This window comes from Heterobasidion irregulare (assembly GCF_000320585.1).
Source record: "Heterobasidion irregulare TC 32-1 unplaced genomic scaffold scaffold_01, whole genome shotgun sequence".
In the NCBI taxonomy this organism is placed as follows: domain Eukaryota; kingdom Fungi; phylum Basidiomycota; class Agaricomycetes; order Russulales; family Bondarzewiaceae; genus Heterobasidion; species Heterobasidion irregulare.
In genome coordinates this window covers 2,829,115-2,848,660 of record NW_009258197.1, presented here as the reverse complement: position 1 = coordinate 2,848,660, position 19,546 = coordinate 2,829,115, and the positions used below count along the sequence as shown (strand labels likewise).

Below are 19,546 nucleotides of genomic sequence, written 5' to 3'. Positions count from 1 at the left end.
AAGGACTTGTAGAAAACATGTTTCCGTAATATGCAAACCGCCAGCAAGGCGCCGCATCCAATGCCGTTGATGTTCGTCAGGTGAACGAACATGAACAACGCTAAGCTCAGCTCAGTAAGTAACTTAGACTGGAAAGCACAGCTCTTTGGCCATCTTGTCGCTGTCCGATGTTCTCCGACCACTCTGATCTCGTCGTTCATCTCGAACTAACCTTTGATATAACATCCCAAGACGTATAAGGATCTGTTCTCGCAGACTTCGCGAGTATCGATGGTCGTGGCGGCGTCTGCCGTTCTCGACCGAGACCACGATGACATACCATATTCCACTTGATAGATGATGACGAAAGAAAGATCCATGAGATCACCTCTCGCGAACGACGGCAGACGACGCCAAAAGGAATTTACCTCTGTCTATGCGCCGTCGGTGAGTGTAGCAGACACTGACAGACAGCGCAGACGTCCTTGTATTTGAGGCATAGGGAAAGATCAGTGAATCGAGGATCTGCACCATCAACAATCGCGGAGCCTCAAATTGACTGATCGACTACTTTTAGACTAGGTGGATGGATATTCCTCCGTCGACGGTCTCGTATACTCAAGTCGAAAACAAGTAGGATGAACGCAGTCGTTTCAGTTTGTACTCACAGAGGAACACGAGGTAAAATGGTATTCTATATAGGCAAACACAGCTGCCCGATGAGTGTAAGGTAATCTGCCGCACTTGATGTACGGTAATCTGGATAGCTTGTCGGCGGTTCCATTGAAGGCACATCTCAACAGTCCGACGATGAAAACACCAAACTTGACGTACAAACCCAGTCCGATGATTGTTTTAGTAAGGAACATCGAACACATCACTGCATAGATGATTTCTCCGCACCTACAATCAGTATACAGTTCTCCCCATTTTTCGCTGAGGTCATAGAACACGAGGCAGTGGCATAGTGATGTGTGATAACTTGGGGAGGCGGACAGGGGCCCTAGGTGCGGCCCGCAGGAGCGACGCCTGTTCGGGTGACACTCTGCAAGACGTTGAATCCAGTGTTCCCACAGAGCATTCTGATGCGGAGTCAGAGAGGCTGGGCTGGTACGTGCAGGCTGCGTGCAAAGCAAGGGGTGGAGCATGTTGGAGCACGGGACAAAAGGCACAGAGAGATGACTGGAGGAAACTGCACACAGCAATTCTCGTCTCCATCGCACGGACCATATTAGAAGGGGTGTATTAGAAGGGGTGAAGGGTCTACTGGGATCCAGTGGCCCAAGTGACTGGAGAACGCCTGATGGGCGCTAATCAAAAGTCCAGAAGCAGAAATTGCTGGTAGGAACGTTGCAATCGAGCCTACGTCCATCCGCTCTTGCCTGTGAAGAAAGAGGAGTACATATGGGAGAGAGGGCATGCTATGCCGTGTCGTCGGTAAATCGCGCTTGCATAGATGAACGAGGAGATGAGGGCAAAGAGGACCTTCTGCGGCTGCCACGGGCGGAATACACGTGTCTCGGATGGGCATCGGGAAGACGCCGTTGTCGATGGCTGACGTTTAAACTAGGTCAGCGGCTGCGGGGAGAACACACCATATACGTGGGAATGCTAGCTCATGCGAGCATGCCGGTAGTTGAGGCGGCTTACGCTGGTGTCAGTGTTTGGGGCGCAGTTGTGGTGTGGCTGATGGCGGGTCTGTAGGGCTGATGGGCGATGGCTGGAGGGGTGCAAGGCTCACCGCTGTATGTTATCTCGGGGATCTGGAGTCGAGGTGATGTGAGTGTGGGAGGATTGTGACCGAAGTGAAATTGGGGCTGGTCACGTACAAATACAATTGGTCGGGGGCGTACATAAGTTGTTGTTTCCGCTCTTCGCCGTCTACCACCTCCACGACGACCGATCTTTCTTGTGCTTGTCCACATCGCTCATCGATATAATCTCTAGATACACGACTCTTGGGCGTGTTCAATCCGCAAGCGAGTTTGGCCACGACGTCTGGTCCACGACAGAATACGGTATTTATTGGCAATTGCCACCGCGCGAAGGGCACGTTGTGATCAAAAGCTGGGACATCTTCCGTACGTGAGGCTTGCCTCGCCCCCATTCCTTGTTTATCGAGTCCATCCAACACCCTCAACCGCACTCATCTCCGTCTCCATCCCACACAGCTCTTCACTCATCCCATCTTCCTTTACATACTCGTCTCATTCTTCAACACGCGTCCTCTTGCAATCCTCCTCCCGGCCGCGCGCTGTCCGCATTGACCTCTTTTTTATAACATCCATCTTGCATCGCTACTAGACCCTTTGTCCGCTTCCAGCTCCCATCTGTGCTGCTCAGCGGCCAAAAGTTCACGACGTGGGCTATCTATTCAGTGTAGTGACGTCCACACGCACCCACATTTCCATCGGCAGCAATATCGTTCATCTTTCCCGCAACTCGATTATTCTCTCATACATCCTCAATCTTCTTTTTATCTCTCAAGCATTGGAGTCATTCCCCAATTTTATCGCTAACTGGTGAGTTGTTCCCTTCTTGTCGTCACCAACCTGAACTCACAATTCCCACCCAGTTTAAATGCACGACGCTGTCACGACCATATCCCCCGGCACTTTCCAATCGTCTGAAAATCCTCGTGCCTCTGCAGTGACGAAACAAGCAAAAATCGCCAAATCTGCTGATTGGACTCGAGATTCTGCTAATATGGAAGATACGGCCTCCGATGTAAGTTTCAAATGCGCTTTCATCGTTTTGTCGTCCTTGTGTCGCCATCTCAATTGTCCTTCCTGCACGCCTTACTACGATCTTCGTCTGACTCCTTGTTTGATTGGCTCGCTTAGCGCCGACAACACCAGATCAATTCTATGTACAGCAATCAACCTATGCAGACGAAGTACCAGCCTTCAGCTTTCCGCCACTCCCCTCTCGATCACAACACGGACATGACCTTATCGTCTGACGGTGTTGTTCAGAATGGTGGACGATGGCGCGTGAATCACAATGGTCAACTTGTCGACACCGATGCGGACACTTCGTGGGACCTTGCTAACGAGCTCGTCAGGTTGAACATTTCCAGTGGAATAGATGCTGGTGACGATTTGCATGGCCAAATGCGCACGCCTCCTAAATCGAAGCTTGCGGCTGCTGCCGTTGTCCAACTTCAAGAATCGAGCCCTCTTGAAACTTCATCCGACGCTAGCCTGGACTCTGGATCGTCCCCTCATGCTTCCGAACAACACCTCATTCTTCCTTCACATTCACGCGGCTCATCGACGGATACCACCTCGTCTAGTCAAATATCGGGCTCCGGGAATACCCTACAGACGTCAGCCCTGGGTTTAAATGTCGGCAGCGAACACAGGGATAGGCCCCACTCTTTCGACGGTGGGCTTTCGAGTGCCGACCTGCGCCGCCTTCAAAATGCTGGCTCGAGTGATTCGACAGACCAGTCCCATCAATGGTCCGGTCTGCTGGCAACTGCGGATAAACAAGCGCTGGCCGAGCAGACTGCCTATCCCTCACTCTCCGGATATCCTCGTCAACACGGCCACACGCACGGTTCTGCCTCATTCTCTCAGATTCCAGACGACATGCAGGTCAACTACGGCGTCCAGCAGCGTCAATACCAGCCTATCGCCGAGAATATGCACGTGGCTAACGCCTCCAATGGCTTCAATACTGGGCGATCCAACGCTAGTATGCCATCATATCGCCCCCAGCCTGCACGTGGCTACAACCCGCAGATGCAGTCCATGGTACCCAGTAATGCGACCCTGGGGTATGTTGCCCCTCCCACCCACACCACCCACTTGTCGCTCGGGAACACCCAACAGTTGTACGACATGATGATGCCCCTGCACGACAATCCGGCTGTTGCCCGCGTGCAACAGCAGCACAACGTGTTCCGCGCCTCTCACCAACACTCGACATCTGATCCCATTCATCTGCGTGAGGCGGCCGCTCTGCTGAACGGCGGTATGCCGCCCTACGCAGGGCCTGGAATGTACCCCGGCGCGATCGCCCCTGCTGCTATAGGCATGTATCCTGGTCAATTCTATCCTCAAGACCAGTACTCGGCCGCGAACGTTGCTGCTCAAGTCATGGCTGCTGCTCGACTGCAGTCACACTACGCAGCCCCATATGCTGTAGGGATCCCGAGCCACGATGTCAGCCAACCTATGGGAAGCTCTGTCAGCGCCATGAGTTCCAGCACTGGCGTTGCTGTTGATCCCAGTGGCAACGGACCCAGTGCGAACAATCGGAAGCTGGGCCTGTACAAGACGGAGTTGTGTAGGAGCTGGGAGGAAAAGGGTACTTGTCGTTACGGGCCTAAATGTCAGTTTGCGCATGGCGAAGATGAGATTCGCAAGGTGTCACGCCACCCGAAGGTAGGCGTCTGTTCCTTCTGTTCCGTTTATAATATAACTGACAACCATGCTTGGTGCAGTACAAGACCGAAATATGCAGGGTATGCTCCGTTCTTCATCGTTCTATTCCATTCATTTTAATCTGTCATTCGTAGACATTTTGGGTTTCTGGGTCCTGCCCTTACGGAAAGCGTTGCTGCTTTATTCACACTGAGCTTCCTGCGTCGGGTGCGCCGCCAGGCGCCGATGGCGCACCTCCGCCGAAGGTCAACCCAGAAACTCGTGGTCGGTCCGACAGTGACTCGGGCGAGGCTCCAGTCTCCCTTTTGGCTCGTATTTCCGCCAAGCGCAATCAGGATGCCGTGAACAGCGCACAGAACCCGGACTTGGCTCCTTCGCCCAGCTATCAACAAAACTCGCGCCCTGGGGCGCTCAGAGTCGACACATCTTCCCTTGATCAACCCAACATCAAGCAGAACAAATCAGCTTATCCTTCATTTGCTGCCAACGGGGTACTGTTTCCTAACGGAGAGACTTCAGGAAGTCTGTCCCCAGGACCCGTCACCGCCGGACCAGACCTCGGCAGGCAAAGGGCCGACTTCATCGGTTACGGCCAGGTGCGCCTGTCTCGTGCGACTGTTATACTCTCGCCTTCTAATGTAGCTTGCCTCTTTTTAGTCTCGCTTGAATACAAGGAGCTCTTCGACGGCGCGCCATTCTTTCAATGGTTCTGACATTAACTTGAACTTGAATACCCCGCCGCCTACGTCTGGGCAAACTTCGCCATTTGCGATGTCGACTTCGGAAACTCCGACCGCGCGTCAGGGTGGGCACGCGCGCGCAGGCAGCGCTGGAAACTGGGGCTCCTTCTCTAGGAGTGGGCACCTCGCTGCGCCGTCTCCTTTTCACGGTCCGCAATCGGCGAATCCAGGCAATGAGACGAGGATGAACACGCCTTGGTTGTCTCCCGACCTCGGAACCAGCTCTCGTTACGCTGAGAAAAGCTGGGTCTGAGTACTGAGCCCGCGAGGTTGAAATCGCCCATCCGGAGGACGGCGCAGGTACCCTTTCTCTCTTTTCTCTAATGATATTCCTCATGAATTGCATGTGACCGGACTTTGATTTATCCCCTTTTGATTCCCTGCTTGTTTGTATGTTTTCTCCAATGCCCAACAGGGGCAACGCTTTTCATGCCTCACGCTTGTTTGGTTGTTTTCTAACTTTGCCTAACGTTCTTCTTTTTCTCACTTGCTACCCCAAGTGCAGTTTTACCCTCCCCCTTCCGCAACACCCATCGTACACGTCTATGTCATCTCGTCTGCGCGTTGTCGAATCGTCTCACCTTTCCATCTCTCACCCCAATCTGACGCAAATTAGTAGCCTGATTTATTCTCTTGTTCATTCGTCCACAAATCCGGATCCCAGAAGGGGTAATCTCATTATTCCCTATACATCGCATCATTTGCTGTCTATTGTCATGTTCTTATTTCTATGAATGAATCCAGACTTGTCTCTTCAGCGTCTCAGCTACGACATTGATGAAATATTTGTATCGTCGGCCTCAATCAAATCGACTCTTGGCCTTTCCAATTCTATCGTATATGGTTTGTACTCAGATACAATGACTCGCTACAATAATTGTCAGTGCTGAAGCTTTTTTAGAAGACTGCACGAATGGGAAGTATATGCAGACCCAAGGAGAGAAAATGAGTAAATAACATAAGTAATAGCTTGTGTAAGCAGAGGTACTTTATATTTTCAAATCTTGAATCTCTCGATAAAATTCGGCCATACGACACCTGGTGTAACCAATGTAGTCAAACTCCGGTTCAGCCACATCCCCTTCAATATCATCTCGAGCTTGGACAAGTCCCCAAACAGCCCACAGAGCGTGAGATGCGGGGCTCCAAGCGCGGACCTGCTGTTCAAGCTTGGCTAGCTCATGCTCGCGAGCCTCTTTGGGTAGCGCAGAGAATGGCGTCGAGTCGGAAGAAGGAAGGGGTGGTTGACAGTGCGAGAGGTAAGCATTGTAGAATATGCGTCGCTGTTCAAAAGTCGGGTAGCACCTAGGCTGCAGGATATGTGGCGTGGAGGAATGATAATTCGCGGTCCACTCATGGAAGTGGTTGGCGATGTCATATGCAGCTGGGTTGGGCGAGGCGTACTCGAAGTCAACGACAATGATCTGTGATAAGAAAGGTCAGATGTCTAGATTTTTTCACACCAATGGGAAAAAGAGACGCACCTGGTGATGTTCGGGGATTCCTTCCTTCAATTTGTTCAGCTTCAGCAGATTCCCATATTGTGCATCATTGTGACAGAAGACCCGATTACTGGCCCCCTCCCGCTGCTCAAACTCGTGCAACCACTTTATGTACTTCTCCCATCTGGCTTGGAATACGTCCAGGTCAAGTTCCTTCCGAATCGTTTCAGAAATGGTTGGAAATGCAAGAACCAGACGCGCCGGTGGGAGCCAAGAGCGAATGTTCTTTTCGGCGCCAATCTGCCAGGAGGTTTCCACGCCCTGCGTTAGCGCAGAGGGTGCCTCAATAGCGGCGATGTCTACCCCATGCAACTCTGCCATCCGCGCACCGATGTATTCGCTGATTTTCTCCGCCCGGATATCGGCCGCGGTGAGCGTGACTGAGTCAAAATATTCCTCCACCCGGCCATTATCAAATGTTCCATAGATGCGCGGGCCCATGTGGTAAGAGGACGAGAGGACGTGCAAAGTGTGCAACTCTCGCGGTCGAGAAATAAGCGATCCGGAAGAAGGACCATATATTCTGAGTAGAAGAGTGCGGGTGGGTGTCAACGAGGAAGAAACGAAGAATACGGCATTGGTAAGAGAGCCGGAAACTTTATGGATCTTGAGCGCGTTAGGCGAGATGTCTGACTTGGACCATGACGGCACGCGAAGGACTTTAAAAATATCGAGCAGCTGCTGTGCGAAAAAAATTGATTTGTACTGTCTGTGGAGAAAGGGCCATGGCTTATTAGAACGATATGAACTGAGAAAGAGGCCGCGGGATGTCAGACCAAGAGACGGCGCTCATTATCTGCGCCTGCCGGCGGGGAGCCAGGACATTGTAAGCTGAATCGGCGATAGGAGAAGACAAGCTTACCTGGCATCTAGTCTAGCGTTTGCGTGTCGGATACCTTCCACCAATCCGTCTCCTGAGGGTGGTTCTTCGGAATACAACGTGCCGGCGAATGACGATGGGGAACAAGATAGGGTAGAGCCGGTTGGTGCGATCCCAGTCAAACTGTGTAGAGAGCTGGTGGAGGACCGCTTGATACTCCTCGGAAGAGAGATAGGAGTGGCAGGCGAATAGTCAGGACCGGCAACGTTGGGAGACATGGTTGAGCGAGAACAAGGTGGTAGGATATGGTGGTCACGGATGAAGATGAAGAAGGAAGGAGAGCGAGGGCGTCGATAAGGTCGTGTGATCAAAAACTTGGGGACCGCCATGTGCGCCGCCTTTCTCCGGCACGTTCGGGCTTCTTGTTGTGGGTGGTCGTCGTTGCTGTTCGTCGTCGCCGTTGTCGTACAGGGCGTCGCCGACGAATGCCGCAACCTACTTTCAGTACCACAAAAAAAGCCTCAGTGACATCACATACCCTCGTGATCGGCAATGAGGCCGGCCAACTCTACATCTCAACTCTCTTCCCACCCACTGCCGCACCTCCAATTCCCAGTTCCTTGACCATCTTTTTGCACACTTCTCGAGCGCCCATTCTTCTCTTGCAGACTATTCTTAATTGTGCCCCTCTCTTCGCCGTTCTGTCGCCTCAGGCCTCCACCGTTCACTCGCCTTTCTAGGATCGCGTTCTAGACACGGAATTTTTTCACACTCTGTTCAATCTCAACTATCTCTCTTCGATTGAAATGATCCCACCTCCCCAGACCTGAGTGCTATATTTCCCGCGGATCATAGAATGTTTCCACTTTTCTGCAATGCCTCGAGAGACTCTTGATTTGAAAAGGTCACCGCTCAGATCTCAATTCTCGGACCTCGGTTAGGCGCTGTCAAATTTCCCCAACGTTTGAAGGCTTTCTGTGTGCTCAGGTGCTCTGCCATGTTCGAGAATTCTCAACGGCACAGCCTGATAAGATCTTGCCGATGCTCTGAGAAAGGCATCGCAGCATCGATGCTGTTGGACTCGCGCCGGCATCGTTGTTGTCCAGGCTGCTGCGCAGCTGATCGCGGTCGAACACTCGTTGAGGTTGGGCTCTCTCGCTTTTTCTACTTTTGTCTAGGATCATCGGTCTCCGTTCGTAACCTTTGATTACGCGATGTTCTGGACCACCCCCTTCTGTTTTTGTCGGAGAAAGCGTTGACGTATGTCTAAGCTTGATGTACAATAATTTCCGGCTCTCCTAAACGTCATCTTCTCTCTCAACTCGATTGGCGTTTTTCATGGCCGTTTGGCAATAAACCATCGGATCCCGATGGAGAAGCAATTTTGCTCCAGTGTGCTCTACCAAGGTCTTGGAGGCTCTGCTTGTACCGCCCACACGGCTGTTCATGATAATGGCACCGTTCCTCCGACACCAAACCTTGCTCTTCCCTTGACCGAATTGTGTCAGATGGCGGACGTAAAACGTCGACCTTCTCGCTCAGCTTTGCCATGTCGGGCGCCTCCCAAATCGACCGTGTTCTGCTAGAACCAGTCGCCGCGTCTAGCTTGAGATTTGAAAATCGCAGGTCTCATGAACTACCCGGCCACTTTCGGGTATGTCATGAGCATCCTAACGATACCTTACCATTGCTGCAATAAAATCGGCTTTTGAGGCTGCCTTGCACATTATGGATAACCTGATCGACTTCTTTCTCACGCCTTGGCGCATCTGTGTCTTCTATCTTCCTACGGCACCGAAAAGGTGAGCCGAGAAATCTCATGTTCTTTGGTGTAACCCTGTATACAACGTCTTCCTAGAGCACGGTGTAGTGGGTAATCGTTTAGAATGCATGGGGTCAGTGTTGTCGCATACGAAGCTCACCACACGCTTCTCCTGTCAGCTGAAGACCGTTCGGGTCGCAGATTCGCACGGCTACCCCACATTGCTCTGAATCGATCCCAAGAGCTTCCCATTGCTGTCGTAAAGACAGATATAGTGACCCTCACAAGTCCCATGAATTGGGGCCGGCACATGTCGTGACATGCCGACCGCCCGGTGACTAACATCATTCCCAAAATGAATGGTTGAGGCAGCAGAACTGCCTGTAAGCCTGCCTCATTGTCGCTTTTTCGACTGTGACATCTGTTTTTCTCCGCTGAGCCTGACGCCAAAGTGCGCTAGTCCACTTTCTGATGTCCGTCTAGCATTGGTCCTTGCTTGTCAGAATCCCACGACAAGTCTCCGTGGGTAGCGCACGCATATGACGTTGATGGGCTGCATGGTCGCCTACTATGTCGCCTGTTTTTTCGCCTCTCTGCGATGTTGCGTGGCCATTGATGCCTCACTTCTGGCAGGGATCCTCAGGCCATGTCTTCATGTAATTAACACTACCAACACCAGTCCAATATCGGCCCAAGATGATTTAATTATAGGAAAGAATACATCTGGTGGTGCCTCATTCCAGATGCAATCTACCACCCCCGATCAGCGAGTCGAACTCGGTCGAATTCTGCAAATAGGATTTCAGAGGCTGGATCTAGACATGGGCCGCGTAAACGTACGATTTTGACCGCGACACTTCCACTTCATGTGCTCTTCGGCGTTCGGCTTTTCCTTTGAAGACGTAAGGCCTCAGTCTATTTGAATCAAAATTGGGGACACTAATAGGGCTCGCTTTTGTCATGTTTAACCTTTCGTAATGACGTGGAGGATGGTGGGTGGGTGGATTCAAGATCTACCCACTTTCTCGTAAAGGGACATAAAAGAACTGGCCAAAACAAACACTCTTATCTGTATTTCCACTCGTTTCATTTATGAGTAATACTATTCAGGGCCCAGGTCTCTACGCTTCGAAAACGTGTACAAGGTACAGCATCATCGACCCGGTTTGTTTCTCCTAGCCCACGATTGAGGCTTGCTTCAACAACAATATTTCGAGGCTCTATAGGTTCTGATATGACTACAAAGTACAATACAACACTATACTTTTGATTCTATGTCCACTTCAGATATTTTGGCAGGTGTCGGACCGGCAGACAGTATATCGACTGGCGGTGGTGCATCGTGGCTCTCTACCGATGATCGCCGCAGAAAAAGAGAGATCTAGCGATGACATAAGATAAGCACAAGCTGCCACGTGTTCGATGACCACACATGAACACACCATGAGGGCGAATCCCAAGCAGGGGGAGCAGAGTGTCCATATACTCTAGGAACGAGAGTTAGCTTTGGATAGACGGGCAGAGATCAAACGTAGCGTACTTGGACTGATAGCGCTACGGCATGCAATGCCTGTGATAGCTCCATGGGCGATGAGATGGAGTATAAGCTATCCATGTCGAACGACTCGAAGCCTTGCGCCTCAAAGGAAGGGGGGAGTGTGTGAGATAACTCGTTCTGGAAAACTGCCCCAGCGATAGCCTGACACCTCCCAGATCAGTTTCGTAACGAAAGGAAGAACGGAAAGCGTACTAGTCCAACTGTAGCGCCAGTGAATCTCACGAGAAAGAATGCGCTGGTGCCCGTTGCCAGCTCATGGGGCTTGAGAGCGTTCGTGAAGATTTGATAAGGCGCATGAAAGAGTAAGCCGAGACCGAAGCCAGCGATAATCGGCAGAAGAGATTGCATGTTGCGAGGAGTATTGTCCTCAAGTAAGTGCAAAAGGCCTGAGTTGTGATGGGTATCAGTAACGTCATGACATATTTTGGTGAATAAGATAGTGTGCCTACCAAAGCCCAGGCATGAGATTGCCAAGCCGATGCAGATAACTAGTTTCTGACCACTAGTATTGTTTGTTCGTTGCTGTCGGTAGTGAATGAACCAAGCAGCAGGGAAAGAGGCGAGTGACGAGCCGAGAGAGTATGGAAGCAACATCAATCCAGCTGTTAGGGGTGTGGAATTATTGACAGCCTAAGATTAGAAGTTCAACATGTAATCAGTACAATGATGCATCCCTCTTTACCTGGTAGTACAGAGCCAAATAAAATGTCCCGGCGTTGAATGCGAAATTGTGAAGAAAGTTGACGATTAGAATGATAACTAGAGATATCATCGACATATGATAATTTTGAGAAACAGTATGCCAATTTACCAATTGTGATATTTTTGAAAGCGGTTGGAGGGAAGAGAGCATCTCGCGAAGTGTTTAACTCATACCAGCCTGCACATGCAAGGAGCAAAGCTCCGACAATGATCAAAACCACTGTCGATGGTGCAGTCCCTAAGAAATAAAGGTCTCGGTGTAAGAAGATGAGAGAATCTCATCAGACGCACAACTATTTGAACTTGCGAAACTGAACCCCACAATGATACAACAAGACCCGGATATGAACAGAGCTCTGCATGACACCGAACCCCAGTGATGAGACAGCGTATAGATGGCAGGCAACTTGGTCACTTACAGTCCGATGAAGTCAAATCTTTGTAGGAAGACCTTCCATGATGCACCTTTCGGTCGCTTGGGTCCCGCACCATAGAGGGATAAAACCAGCACGATGGTGGCCACCAGGCACACGGGTAGGTTCAAGTAAACTGCGATAGATATTAGCAAAAACCAAACGGAAGCGTGATGCCGACACGTACATGCCCATCTCCAGCCTAGCGAAGAGTTTCCTTGACCTATGACGATAAGATGACGATAAGGAAGGTATATAGAGGCGAGAACGAGTGTACTGAACGCACTACTAAAAACACCTCCAAGAAGAGGGCCTGCTATTGCTGAACAGCTCCAAGTGATACTCAGAGCCTGAGACCATGTTGCCCTTTTGTGCACCTCCACAATTTCGGAGGTAATGACCCATACAGAGCTGACAATTCCGCCACCGCCGACTCCTGCCAAGCCGCGAGCAAGAATTAGCCATGTGATACTCTAAGAGTGCAGTGTCAGCGTGGACACCGATGAGAAGTAGAGTCCGAATACTTGAGCCGCCCCGCAAAGCAAAGATCCCAAGGCGAAGATGCTGATGCTGACATAGAGAACATTCTATAGACATTTTTATTGAAGGTGTGGCACATTGAGACGCGCGAAGACATACTTTTCTTCCCACCAGATCTGAGATGCTCCCGTAGAACGGCTGGCACACTGTTTGGGTGAGCATGTACGCCACGCTAACCCATGTATACTCGGTCTGAGAAGCCTCGAACTCATTAGCAATGGTGGGCAGGCTGGTCGAGACTATGGTCTGTCTCAAAAAGGAAAATTAGAAGGCGATGATGACTAAAATATCATGTACGTACGGAGTCCGTTGTAGCTAGGAATAAGGCCATGGCAGCACTGGCGCTCCGTATTAGTCTTGGTGTTTAAAATACACAATGAAATCATGTTATACCCAATATGAGCTATCAATATCCTCAGTGTCGATAGGCGAGGGGAAGAGGCGATACTGCGGAGCGTCGTGGTGCTGCTTGTAGGTGACTCTTTACCGCATAAAGATGGGGTGCTGCATGCTAGCGAACCGGAGAAAGAAAAAGGGGAAGCGCTACCTGCAAGCGTAGACTGTGGAGAGAGTACTTTCGCGTCTGTTTTTTTATCGCCCTGCGCTGATAACAGTACGGGGCTACAGCACTCAGCAGATGGTGCGCGGGAAGGGAAGTGTAGAGCCGAGTTCATCGTCATAGAACCGGAATATTCGAGGCTCGAGAAGATGAAGAGTGACGGTGGAGCCGACCACAGGAGAGACGATGGGATGGGTCATTATTCGTGTGGACATTCTTATATCGGCGGGGAGGTTGGATTTTGAATCACCCCGTCCCTCGTCCAGAATTCCATTGACTGGTCAAGGATCAGGGGCAACTCGCTGCAGAGACACTTTCGGCACTGTGAAATCCCATTGAAGGAGGAAGATCCTACAGAAGAGATCTTGGAAAACTTACCTTTAGACTCGAACGATGCCGATCGGGACAAATAATGTTTGTTTCTGTGACGCCTCTCAAGTCGTTGCGGGCCCAGGCAAGAGAAGAGAAGAAGCGGACATGTCTCATCATGACTCCTGATGCGAGCTTGACGAATCATGAAAAGGTAAAAGAACGCGTTTCCCAGAGACTGCCAGCGAGTTTGGCCACTCAATCACAGACAGGGTTCGGGGACCCCGACCCGAGTGCGCGTGGAGAGAACGCTATGGCCAAAGGTACGTAACAAGACATACAAAAAAGGGACGATCACGGACGATGTAAGTAGACAACGGTAAAAAAAAACAAGTAATGGCTCACAGCTGATTTACCGGCCCTAGCGGACCCATACGATGTCCTCGTGTCCACGGAGGCACTATAATACAAAATCGGAGACCTTGGTGCTACCTGGTAGCACACTATTTTATATGATCATGATGAACAACCGCATCTGGTCCAGTTGAAATCCGGGTTTGAACATAAAATTGGCCGGGAGTGAGAACATTATACCGAGTCAGATGTATGACTAAATAAGGAGCGAAGCCTTCTATGTCTACGATGCCGTCGCCCTCCTCTTCTCCTCTTGTATGGGGTCGGACTCGCTCGTCCGCTGCTCAGATCGTTGACCTGAGATGCCGGAGAGAGGTGAAAGCGATCGACAGATGTTCCAGGGAGAATATTATGCAATAATCAAGACCCAGTGAGCTCTCTTATTCTTCTCCATACGCGAGATAACCAACCATCGCCAATAGAATGGGACAATGGCGGTGTGAAAGGATCCCTACCGTTGTCATCATGAATTGAGGTCTTGGAAGGTCTGCTACTCGAAGACGGTGGGGCGTTTGAATCGTCTGAAGCATTTTTTGTCGGCCCTGGACTTCGGCCCTCCACATCGTCGGCATATTGTTGTAAGATGTCCCTTTGACGCGGAGATAGAGATCTGTTCAAAAACCAAAAGCCTGAGTAGAAGAAGTGGCACAATTCAACTCTGAGATGCTTCACCTCGGAAGTTTGACGTTAAATTGGACGAACAAATCCCCCTTCTCGCCATAGACTGGCGTGATGCCACGTTCTTTGAGTCGCATTTCCTCCCCTTGCTGTGTACCTCCAGGAACGCGGACATCGACTTCACCATCAAGAGTGGGAATGCGTACCCTCCCGCCTAAAAGGGCGGTGTGGAAAGGTATTCTAGCTTCGTGGTAGAGGTTCGCTCCCTGACGACGAAAGACCTTGGAAGCCGCGACATTGACTCGCACAAGTAAATCACCTGGCTGGCCTTTGCCTTCAATCGCCGCATCTCCTGCGTTAGGCACACGTATAGTCATACCATCCTCCACTCCTGCAAGGAAGAGACGGAAATCGTTGAAGGTTCTGTGGCATAGAAGACGATGAACGCACCAGCAGGGATGTCAACCTTGACGCTTTTCCTTTGACGAACCTTACCCACTCCACCACAATCTCCACACTGACTCCCATGAGGCACACTGGTTCCCGAACCATGACAAGCAGTACAAGTGCTAGCCATCCGGAACCCATTGTCTATGACATAAGACACAGAGCCCGAGCCTCCGCAGGTTTTGCAAGTCGTTCTCTTGGCTCCTGCTTTCAGCCCGCTCCCCGAACACGGCAAACAATCAACAACTGGCATCACATGGATTGTCCGGGACGTGCCCTTTGCGGCCTCTAGAAAGCTCACGCCAACAGTAGCCTCGAGATCCTCTCCACGAACATGTCCACCGAAAGGTGAACCCCGAGTACGAGCACGCCCTCCGAATGCACCGAACAGCTGTTCGAATATATCTGCTTGACCACGACTTCCAAACGCACCACTGAAGTCATGAAAGCCGCTGAAACCACCAGCACCGCCGAACGGATTACCCCCAGTCGCGTTGGGATCGAAGCCGGGCTGTTGTGACGCCGTGCCGTACTGATCGTAGGCCGCTCGTTTCTTGTCGTCTTTAAGGACCTGGATAGGTGTCATAAGCAGCATCTCTAACAGAACATTCATGTTGGTTGTACATCATAAGCCTCCTGTATTTCCACAAACTTCGCTTTTGCATTTTTGTCAGGGTTGGTATCAGGATGATACTTTCGAGCTAGCTGTGGGATGGTCATCAGCAGCGAGTTCCGTGTCATGGGAGGCTGAAATCAACCTACTGAGAAGTAAACTTTTTTTATTTCGGCCGCACTTGCATCCTTGCCCACCCCAAGAACTTCATATGGATTCTTTGCCGCGCGCGAGGGAGCAGATGCGTGGAATTGACGCTGATATGACCGGATATGAGACTTACAATGAGGAGAATTTGGTTATATACAACACCTTTCCTATTCCACTCAAGACTTGCTCGACTCGTTGAGCATTGTGACAACCTGCCTGAAGGCACAGCGTGCGATGATTCCCCAATGGCTTGCGTGGAATGGCTCCAGCCCGAGCGCAGGCATAGAAATGGATGAAGGAAGTTATGCCTTGCGAGGACAGACGTGGAGACATAAAGACACCTGATAAAGTTGATTCGAAATGTCCGCGCGTCTGCTATTGCAGTGGTCGGTGGTCGTGGTCAACAATGTGGAAATTTCATCTACGATGAGTCACATGCGACGGTCCAAATATCACGTGCTCATTGTCTGGACGCGTTACGCTTACCGCTAATCACTGGCCTTTCAACTGATTTGTCCGTCTTTCATGATGCTTGAGAGTTCGTTGACATATTGAATGGCACACATATTCGAGAAGGGAGCTTCTCCGCTGGCTGTAATCTAAATAGGAAATATGCACCCTTCCGTGACATGATTACATGGACCTAGATGAACCTACAATCGCGCAATCCACACCGTCCAAAGGCAACGATGCTTCACCGGCGAGTTAAATTCGGTCCGATGCCTTGAAAGCTAGTTCAATTGCTGAAAGAACATGTGCAACCTAGTGATCACCAACTTGACCTGAGAACGTTCCCATTTCCATATGACCTAACATGGCTCGCTGGTGTGTAAAGCTGTGACTACGGACATCAAATGTCGTGCCTTCTCAATCTTTCGTCACATACTCCTCAGTGCCAAAAGGTATGATATCTACTCAAAAGGCCACGTCTGATTTCCCCGTCCTCAAGATTTAGAAGCTTTCCTCAGGGTGCGGTGTAGCGAGCATTCGGGCCGTCACCTGAAACGGGCCAATGCAGTGACTATCAGGGAACACTGCTGATAGATACGCACAGGGTGCTGACCTTCTCGTTCACAGAGACCTCACAGAAACGTAGGGCCGGTGATCATCGTCGGGCTTTAACAATCAATCTCTGGTCATTCTAGCGTTCCACCACGCTTTGCCATACGATACCACAATCTCGTCCCCCTTCTTTATTGGCTCCGACAAGCTCCAAATGCTCATCCTCAACTCGCCCGAGACACTCCTCCCATCTCTAAATTCTGCGTTTGGTTTGGTCCGAATGCCCCGATAGTCATTGACGAATCTGGCCTCGTTTCCCATTCGACTGGCATCCGAACCGACACTGGTTCCGTCGTGAAATCGATAGAGCGACATATCGTAATCGGAGTCAGGCCTGTCATCGCAATGCACCTCTCCGATGTAATCGACTATGTGTACACGTGCAGCAATTTTTCCAGTGGCAAACAGACCGTACTGTCCACACACAGGATGAGATGGCTCGGATATGGGTTGGATTATGAAAGAAGACCGTAAGTTCTCTGCCTTTGTCGGTAAGTTGGCAACGGTGCCTTCTACGAAGGAACGGATAGCGCTTGAAACCGATGAGTGATACGACTGCGATTGAGTGTATTGGATATGAATCGGCCAGTTTTTGGGTGTATTCCGTTGATGCGGCATCGCCAGATGTCGACGTCGATAAAGTCGGGCATGAGATCGTATTTGTGAGCGTGGGATGTAATTTCTAAATATGATCAGAACAAGCGCTTGTTCTATCCTTCAGTGGGCTCAGCAACTGCTCAGCAGCGCCTCAACCATCCCCATCTACTCTACTGTACTACTGTTCAATGGGCCGTGTTGCCAATGCATCTGTCGCACGGATCTACGCTGATGTGAACGCCAAACTTGGGCCTTCATGGCACGAGTATGGTTAGTAAGGATCTCTTCATTAGCGTAGCTATGCTGATTTTGCTTTCATAGACAATCTTCAAGTGCAGTGGGGCTCGCAGGATCATTACGAAATTGTTAGGAAAGTTGGAAGAGGGAAATACTCAGAGGTGTGTCTGTGTCTCTCTCAAGCAGACTGAGTATATGTCCCTTCATATTCCTACGCAGGTCTTCGAGGGCGTGAATATCGTCAATGATGAGAAATGTGTGATCAAAGTATTGAAACCTGTCAAAAAGAAGAAAATCAAGAGAGAGATCAAGATCTTACAAAATCTGGCGGGTGGCCCAAATGTTGTTACCCTTCTGGATGTAGTTCGGGACCCGTCCTCCAAGATACCCAGCCTGATCACAGAAGCCGTGCACAACATTGATTTCAAGATACTGTATCCGCGGTTCACCGACCATGATGTACGATTCTACATGTTTGAGCTGTTGAAGGTAAGTGAATGCGAACTTGAGCTCTCCCTTAGCAGCTGAGTTTTATCTGCAGGCACTCGATTTCTGCCATTCTAAGGGAATCATGCACCGGGATGTGAAACCACACAACGTCATGATAGACCACGAACGTCGCAAAGTATGCGTTGGAATTCTGCATTCTTATACCGTGCATCAATTGACTTGCATATGCAGTTACGATTGATAGACTGGGGATTGGCCGAGTTCTATCACCCTAAAACTCAATACAATGTTCGTGTCGCCTCACGGTACTTTAAGGGTCCCGAGCTGCTTGTGGACTTTCAAGAATACGACTACAGCTTAGATATGTGGAGTTATGGCTGCATGTTTGCGTCAATGGTGAGTCTTTTGCGATGACGAATGCTTCGAGCTCACGTTCATTGTGTAGATCTTCCGGAAAGAACCTTTTTTCCATGGACACGACAACTACGATCAGTTGGTAAAGATTGCCAAGGTTCTAGGTACAGATGAGCTTTTCGCATACCTGGAGAAGTATGATATCGAGTTGGAGGCTCAGTACGATGAGATCCTCGCCAGGTATATATCAATTTCCCTCCCGACCGTCAAGGCTCTCTCAGCCACTGCTTCAATCCAGGCATTCGAGAAAGCCGTGGAGTCGCTTCATCACATCTGAGAATCAACGGTACATCTCTAATGAAGCGATCGATTTCTTGGATAAACTACTTCGCTACGACCATCAAGAACGGCTCACTGCACGCGAAGCACAAGCGCACGCTTACTTCGGTATGTTACGGAACTCATCTTTCTGAAAAACTCACAGTTCAATATTTCAATCGCAGAGCCGATTAGAAACGCTACAATTCCTATTGCAGAAAGCGAGATCACCCTGGCTTAATGCACTTCGAGCTACATGGGTTGTTCCTTTGTAATCTCAGCGTAAATAATCATTGTCCTCTGTTTCACTTTTCCGATGACGCGAGATAGTCACTTCTCGATTTAATTGGATGCCTACGCGTCAAGTCCAAATTGTATCCGAGGATCGACGCCCGAAATAGGTCATAAATAGTATAGTGTTTTCATACTTGGTCGTTAAGAACTTGCTAATCACCCTAAGAAGCTAGGTAGATCGATGGATGAGAATTAAATACGACTGCCATGATCAGAGACTATAAGGGCTCCTACATTGTATCTCAAGAATCCGATTTTTGGGGGCTGCCGAATTGGACTCACAGCTGATCCTTTGAAATGGCCAAACGTAGGTGATCACGGCATGAAGCTGGAGACATGTGGATGTCCTTCCTTACATCATTCATCTAAATTTGCTACATCACACTCGACCAAGAACGATGCCCAGGGTCCTTACACCGGAAATTTGCCATGCACAGTCGCATCGGCTCAATCGCTGTCGGGAGTTGTCGGCTACTTATCGGTTATAGAACTTTTACTGATCTATACATATTCGTAACGCCCAAGCAGGAGCGGCAGCGGTGGCGGCGATCTATCTTTGTTTGGTGGTCTACTCGAGCTTCGTAGACGCATGGCTACTACGATAGGGCATCACCGATAAGGTGTCGTCTGATCCCATAACGTTTATTTTTTAACCTCACTCCCGCCCGTAGACGGTCATGCACAGCCTGCCAGCAGTATATCTACGCGATGTACGAT

At 50.1% G+C, this 19,546-nt stretch overlaps 8 protein-coding genes across 8 annotated transcripts; 4 read left to right on the top strand and 4 right to left on the bottom strand.

The window, feature by feature from the left end:
* Positions 1-1,688: 1,688 nt before the first annotated feature.
* HETIRDRAFT_413871 (uncharacterized protein) lies at positions 1,689-2,260 on the top strand (the record flags this gene model as incomplete). The annotated part of the gene is made up of 3 exons (XM_009543154.1): positions 1,689-1,724; positions 1,772-2,060; positions 2,151-2,260. The coding sequence occupies 3 exons, from the start codon at positions 1,689-1,691 to the stop codon at positions 2,258-2,260; spliced, it is 435 nt and encodes a 144-aa protein (XP_009541449.1).
* A 299-nt stretch (positions 2,261-2,559) lies between these two features.
* Positions 2,560-5,363, top strand: HETIRDRAFT_181278 (uncharacterized protein; the record flags this gene model as incomplete). The annotated part of the gene is made up of 5 exons (XM_009543153.1): positions 2,560-2,706; positions 2,823-4,370; positions 4,430-4,450; positions 4,505-4,966; positions 5,028-5,363. The coding sequence occupies 5 exons, from the start codon at positions 2,560-2,562 to the stop codon at positions 5,361-5,363; spliced, it is 2,514 nt and encodes an 837-aa protein (XP_009541448.1).
* Positions 5,364-6,099: 736 nt separating this feature from the next.
* HETIRDRAFT_308224 (uncharacterized protein) lies at positions 6,100-7,710 on the bottom strand (the record flags this gene model as incomplete). Its single annotated transcript, XM_009543152.1, has 3 exons — positions 6,100-6,534; positions 6,574-7,321; positions 7,475-7,710. 3 exons carry the CDS (start codon positions 7,708-7,710, stop codon positions 6,100-6,102), a joined length of 1,419 nt encoding a protein of 472 aa, XP_009541447.1.
* Positions 7,711-10,477: 2,767 nt separating this feature from the next.
* On the bottom strand, positions 10,478-12,747 carry HETIRDRAFT_42421 (major facilitator superfamily; the record flags this gene model as incomplete). Its single annotated transcript, XM_009542068.1, has 12 exons — positions 10,478-10,681; positions 10,735-10,893; positions 10,945-11,138; positions 11,202-11,382; positions 11,435-11,511; positions 11,564-11,692; positions 11,746-11,810; positions 11,874-12,003; positions 12,055-12,340; positions 12,392-12,454; positions 12,507-12,653; positions 12,709-12,747. Coding segments are annotated over 12 exons (1,674 nt in total), but the record flags the coding sequence as incomplete, so codon positions are not given.
* Positions 12,748-13,453: 706 nt separating this feature from the next.
* On the top strand, positions 13,454-13,741 carry HETIRDRAFT_99888 (uncharacterized protein; the record flags this gene model as incomplete). Its single annotated transcript, XM_009543151.1, has 2 exons — positions 13,454-13,598; positions 13,701-13,741. The coding sequence occupies 2 exons, from the start codon at positions 13,454-13,456 to the stop codon at positions 13,739-13,741; spliced, it is 186 nt and encodes a 61-aa protein (XP_009541446.1).
* Positions 13,742-14,049: 308 nt separating this feature from the next.
* HETIRDRAFT_40696 (molecular chaperone, DnaJ superfamily) lies at positions 14,050-15,588 on the bottom strand (the record flags this gene model as incomplete). The annotated part of the gene is made up of 5 exons (XM_009542018.1): positions 14,050-14,299; positions 14,362-14,698; positions 14,758-15,325; positions 15,379-15,459; positions 15,517-15,588. Coding segments are annotated over 5 exons (1,308 nt in total), but the record flags the coding sequence as incomplete, so codon positions are not given.
* Positions 15,589-16,642: 1,054 nt separating this feature from the next.
* HETIRDRAFT_306877 (uncharacterized protein) lies at positions 16,643-17,197 on the bottom strand (the record flags this gene model as incomplete). The annotated part of the gene is made up of 1 exon (XM_009543150.1): positions 16,643-17,197. One exon carries the CDS (start codon positions 17,195-17,197, stop codon positions 16,643-16,645), a length of 555 nt encoding a protein of 184 aa, XP_009541445.1.
* Positions 17,198-17,337: 140 nt separating this feature from the next.
* Positions 17,338-18,848, top strand: HETIRDRAFT_469686 (uncharacterized protein). The gene is made up of 8 exons (XM_009543149.1): positions 17,338-17,446; positions 17,498-17,574; positions 17,633-17,902; positions 17,955-18,038; positions 18,095-18,259; positions 18,309-18,457; positions 18,516-18,664; positions 18,721-18,848. Exons 1-8 carry the CDS (start codon positions 17,365-17,367, stop codon positions 18,774-18,776), a joined length of 1,032 nt encoding a protein of 343 aa, XP_009541444.1. The 5' UTR covers positions 17,338-17,364; the 3' UTR covers positions 18,777-18,848.
* The last annotated feature ends 698 nt before the right edge of the window (positions 18,849-19,546 follow it).

Excerpts from the sequence above, each read along its gene's own strand:
- HETIRDRAFT_469686 (XM_009543149.1), top strand. The coding sequence starts at position 17,365 with ATGGGCCGTGTTGCCAATGCATCTGTCGCACGGATCTACGCTGATGTG. Across the intron at positions 17,447-17,497 it reads GCCTTCATGGCACGAGTATG|ACAATCTTCAAGTGCAGTGG; the intron begins GTTAGTAAGGAT and ends TTGCTTTCATAG. Across the intron at positions 18,039-18,094 it reads TAGACCACGAACGTCGCAAA|TTACGATTGATAGACTGGGG; the intron begins GTATGCGTTGGA and ends TTGCATATGCAG.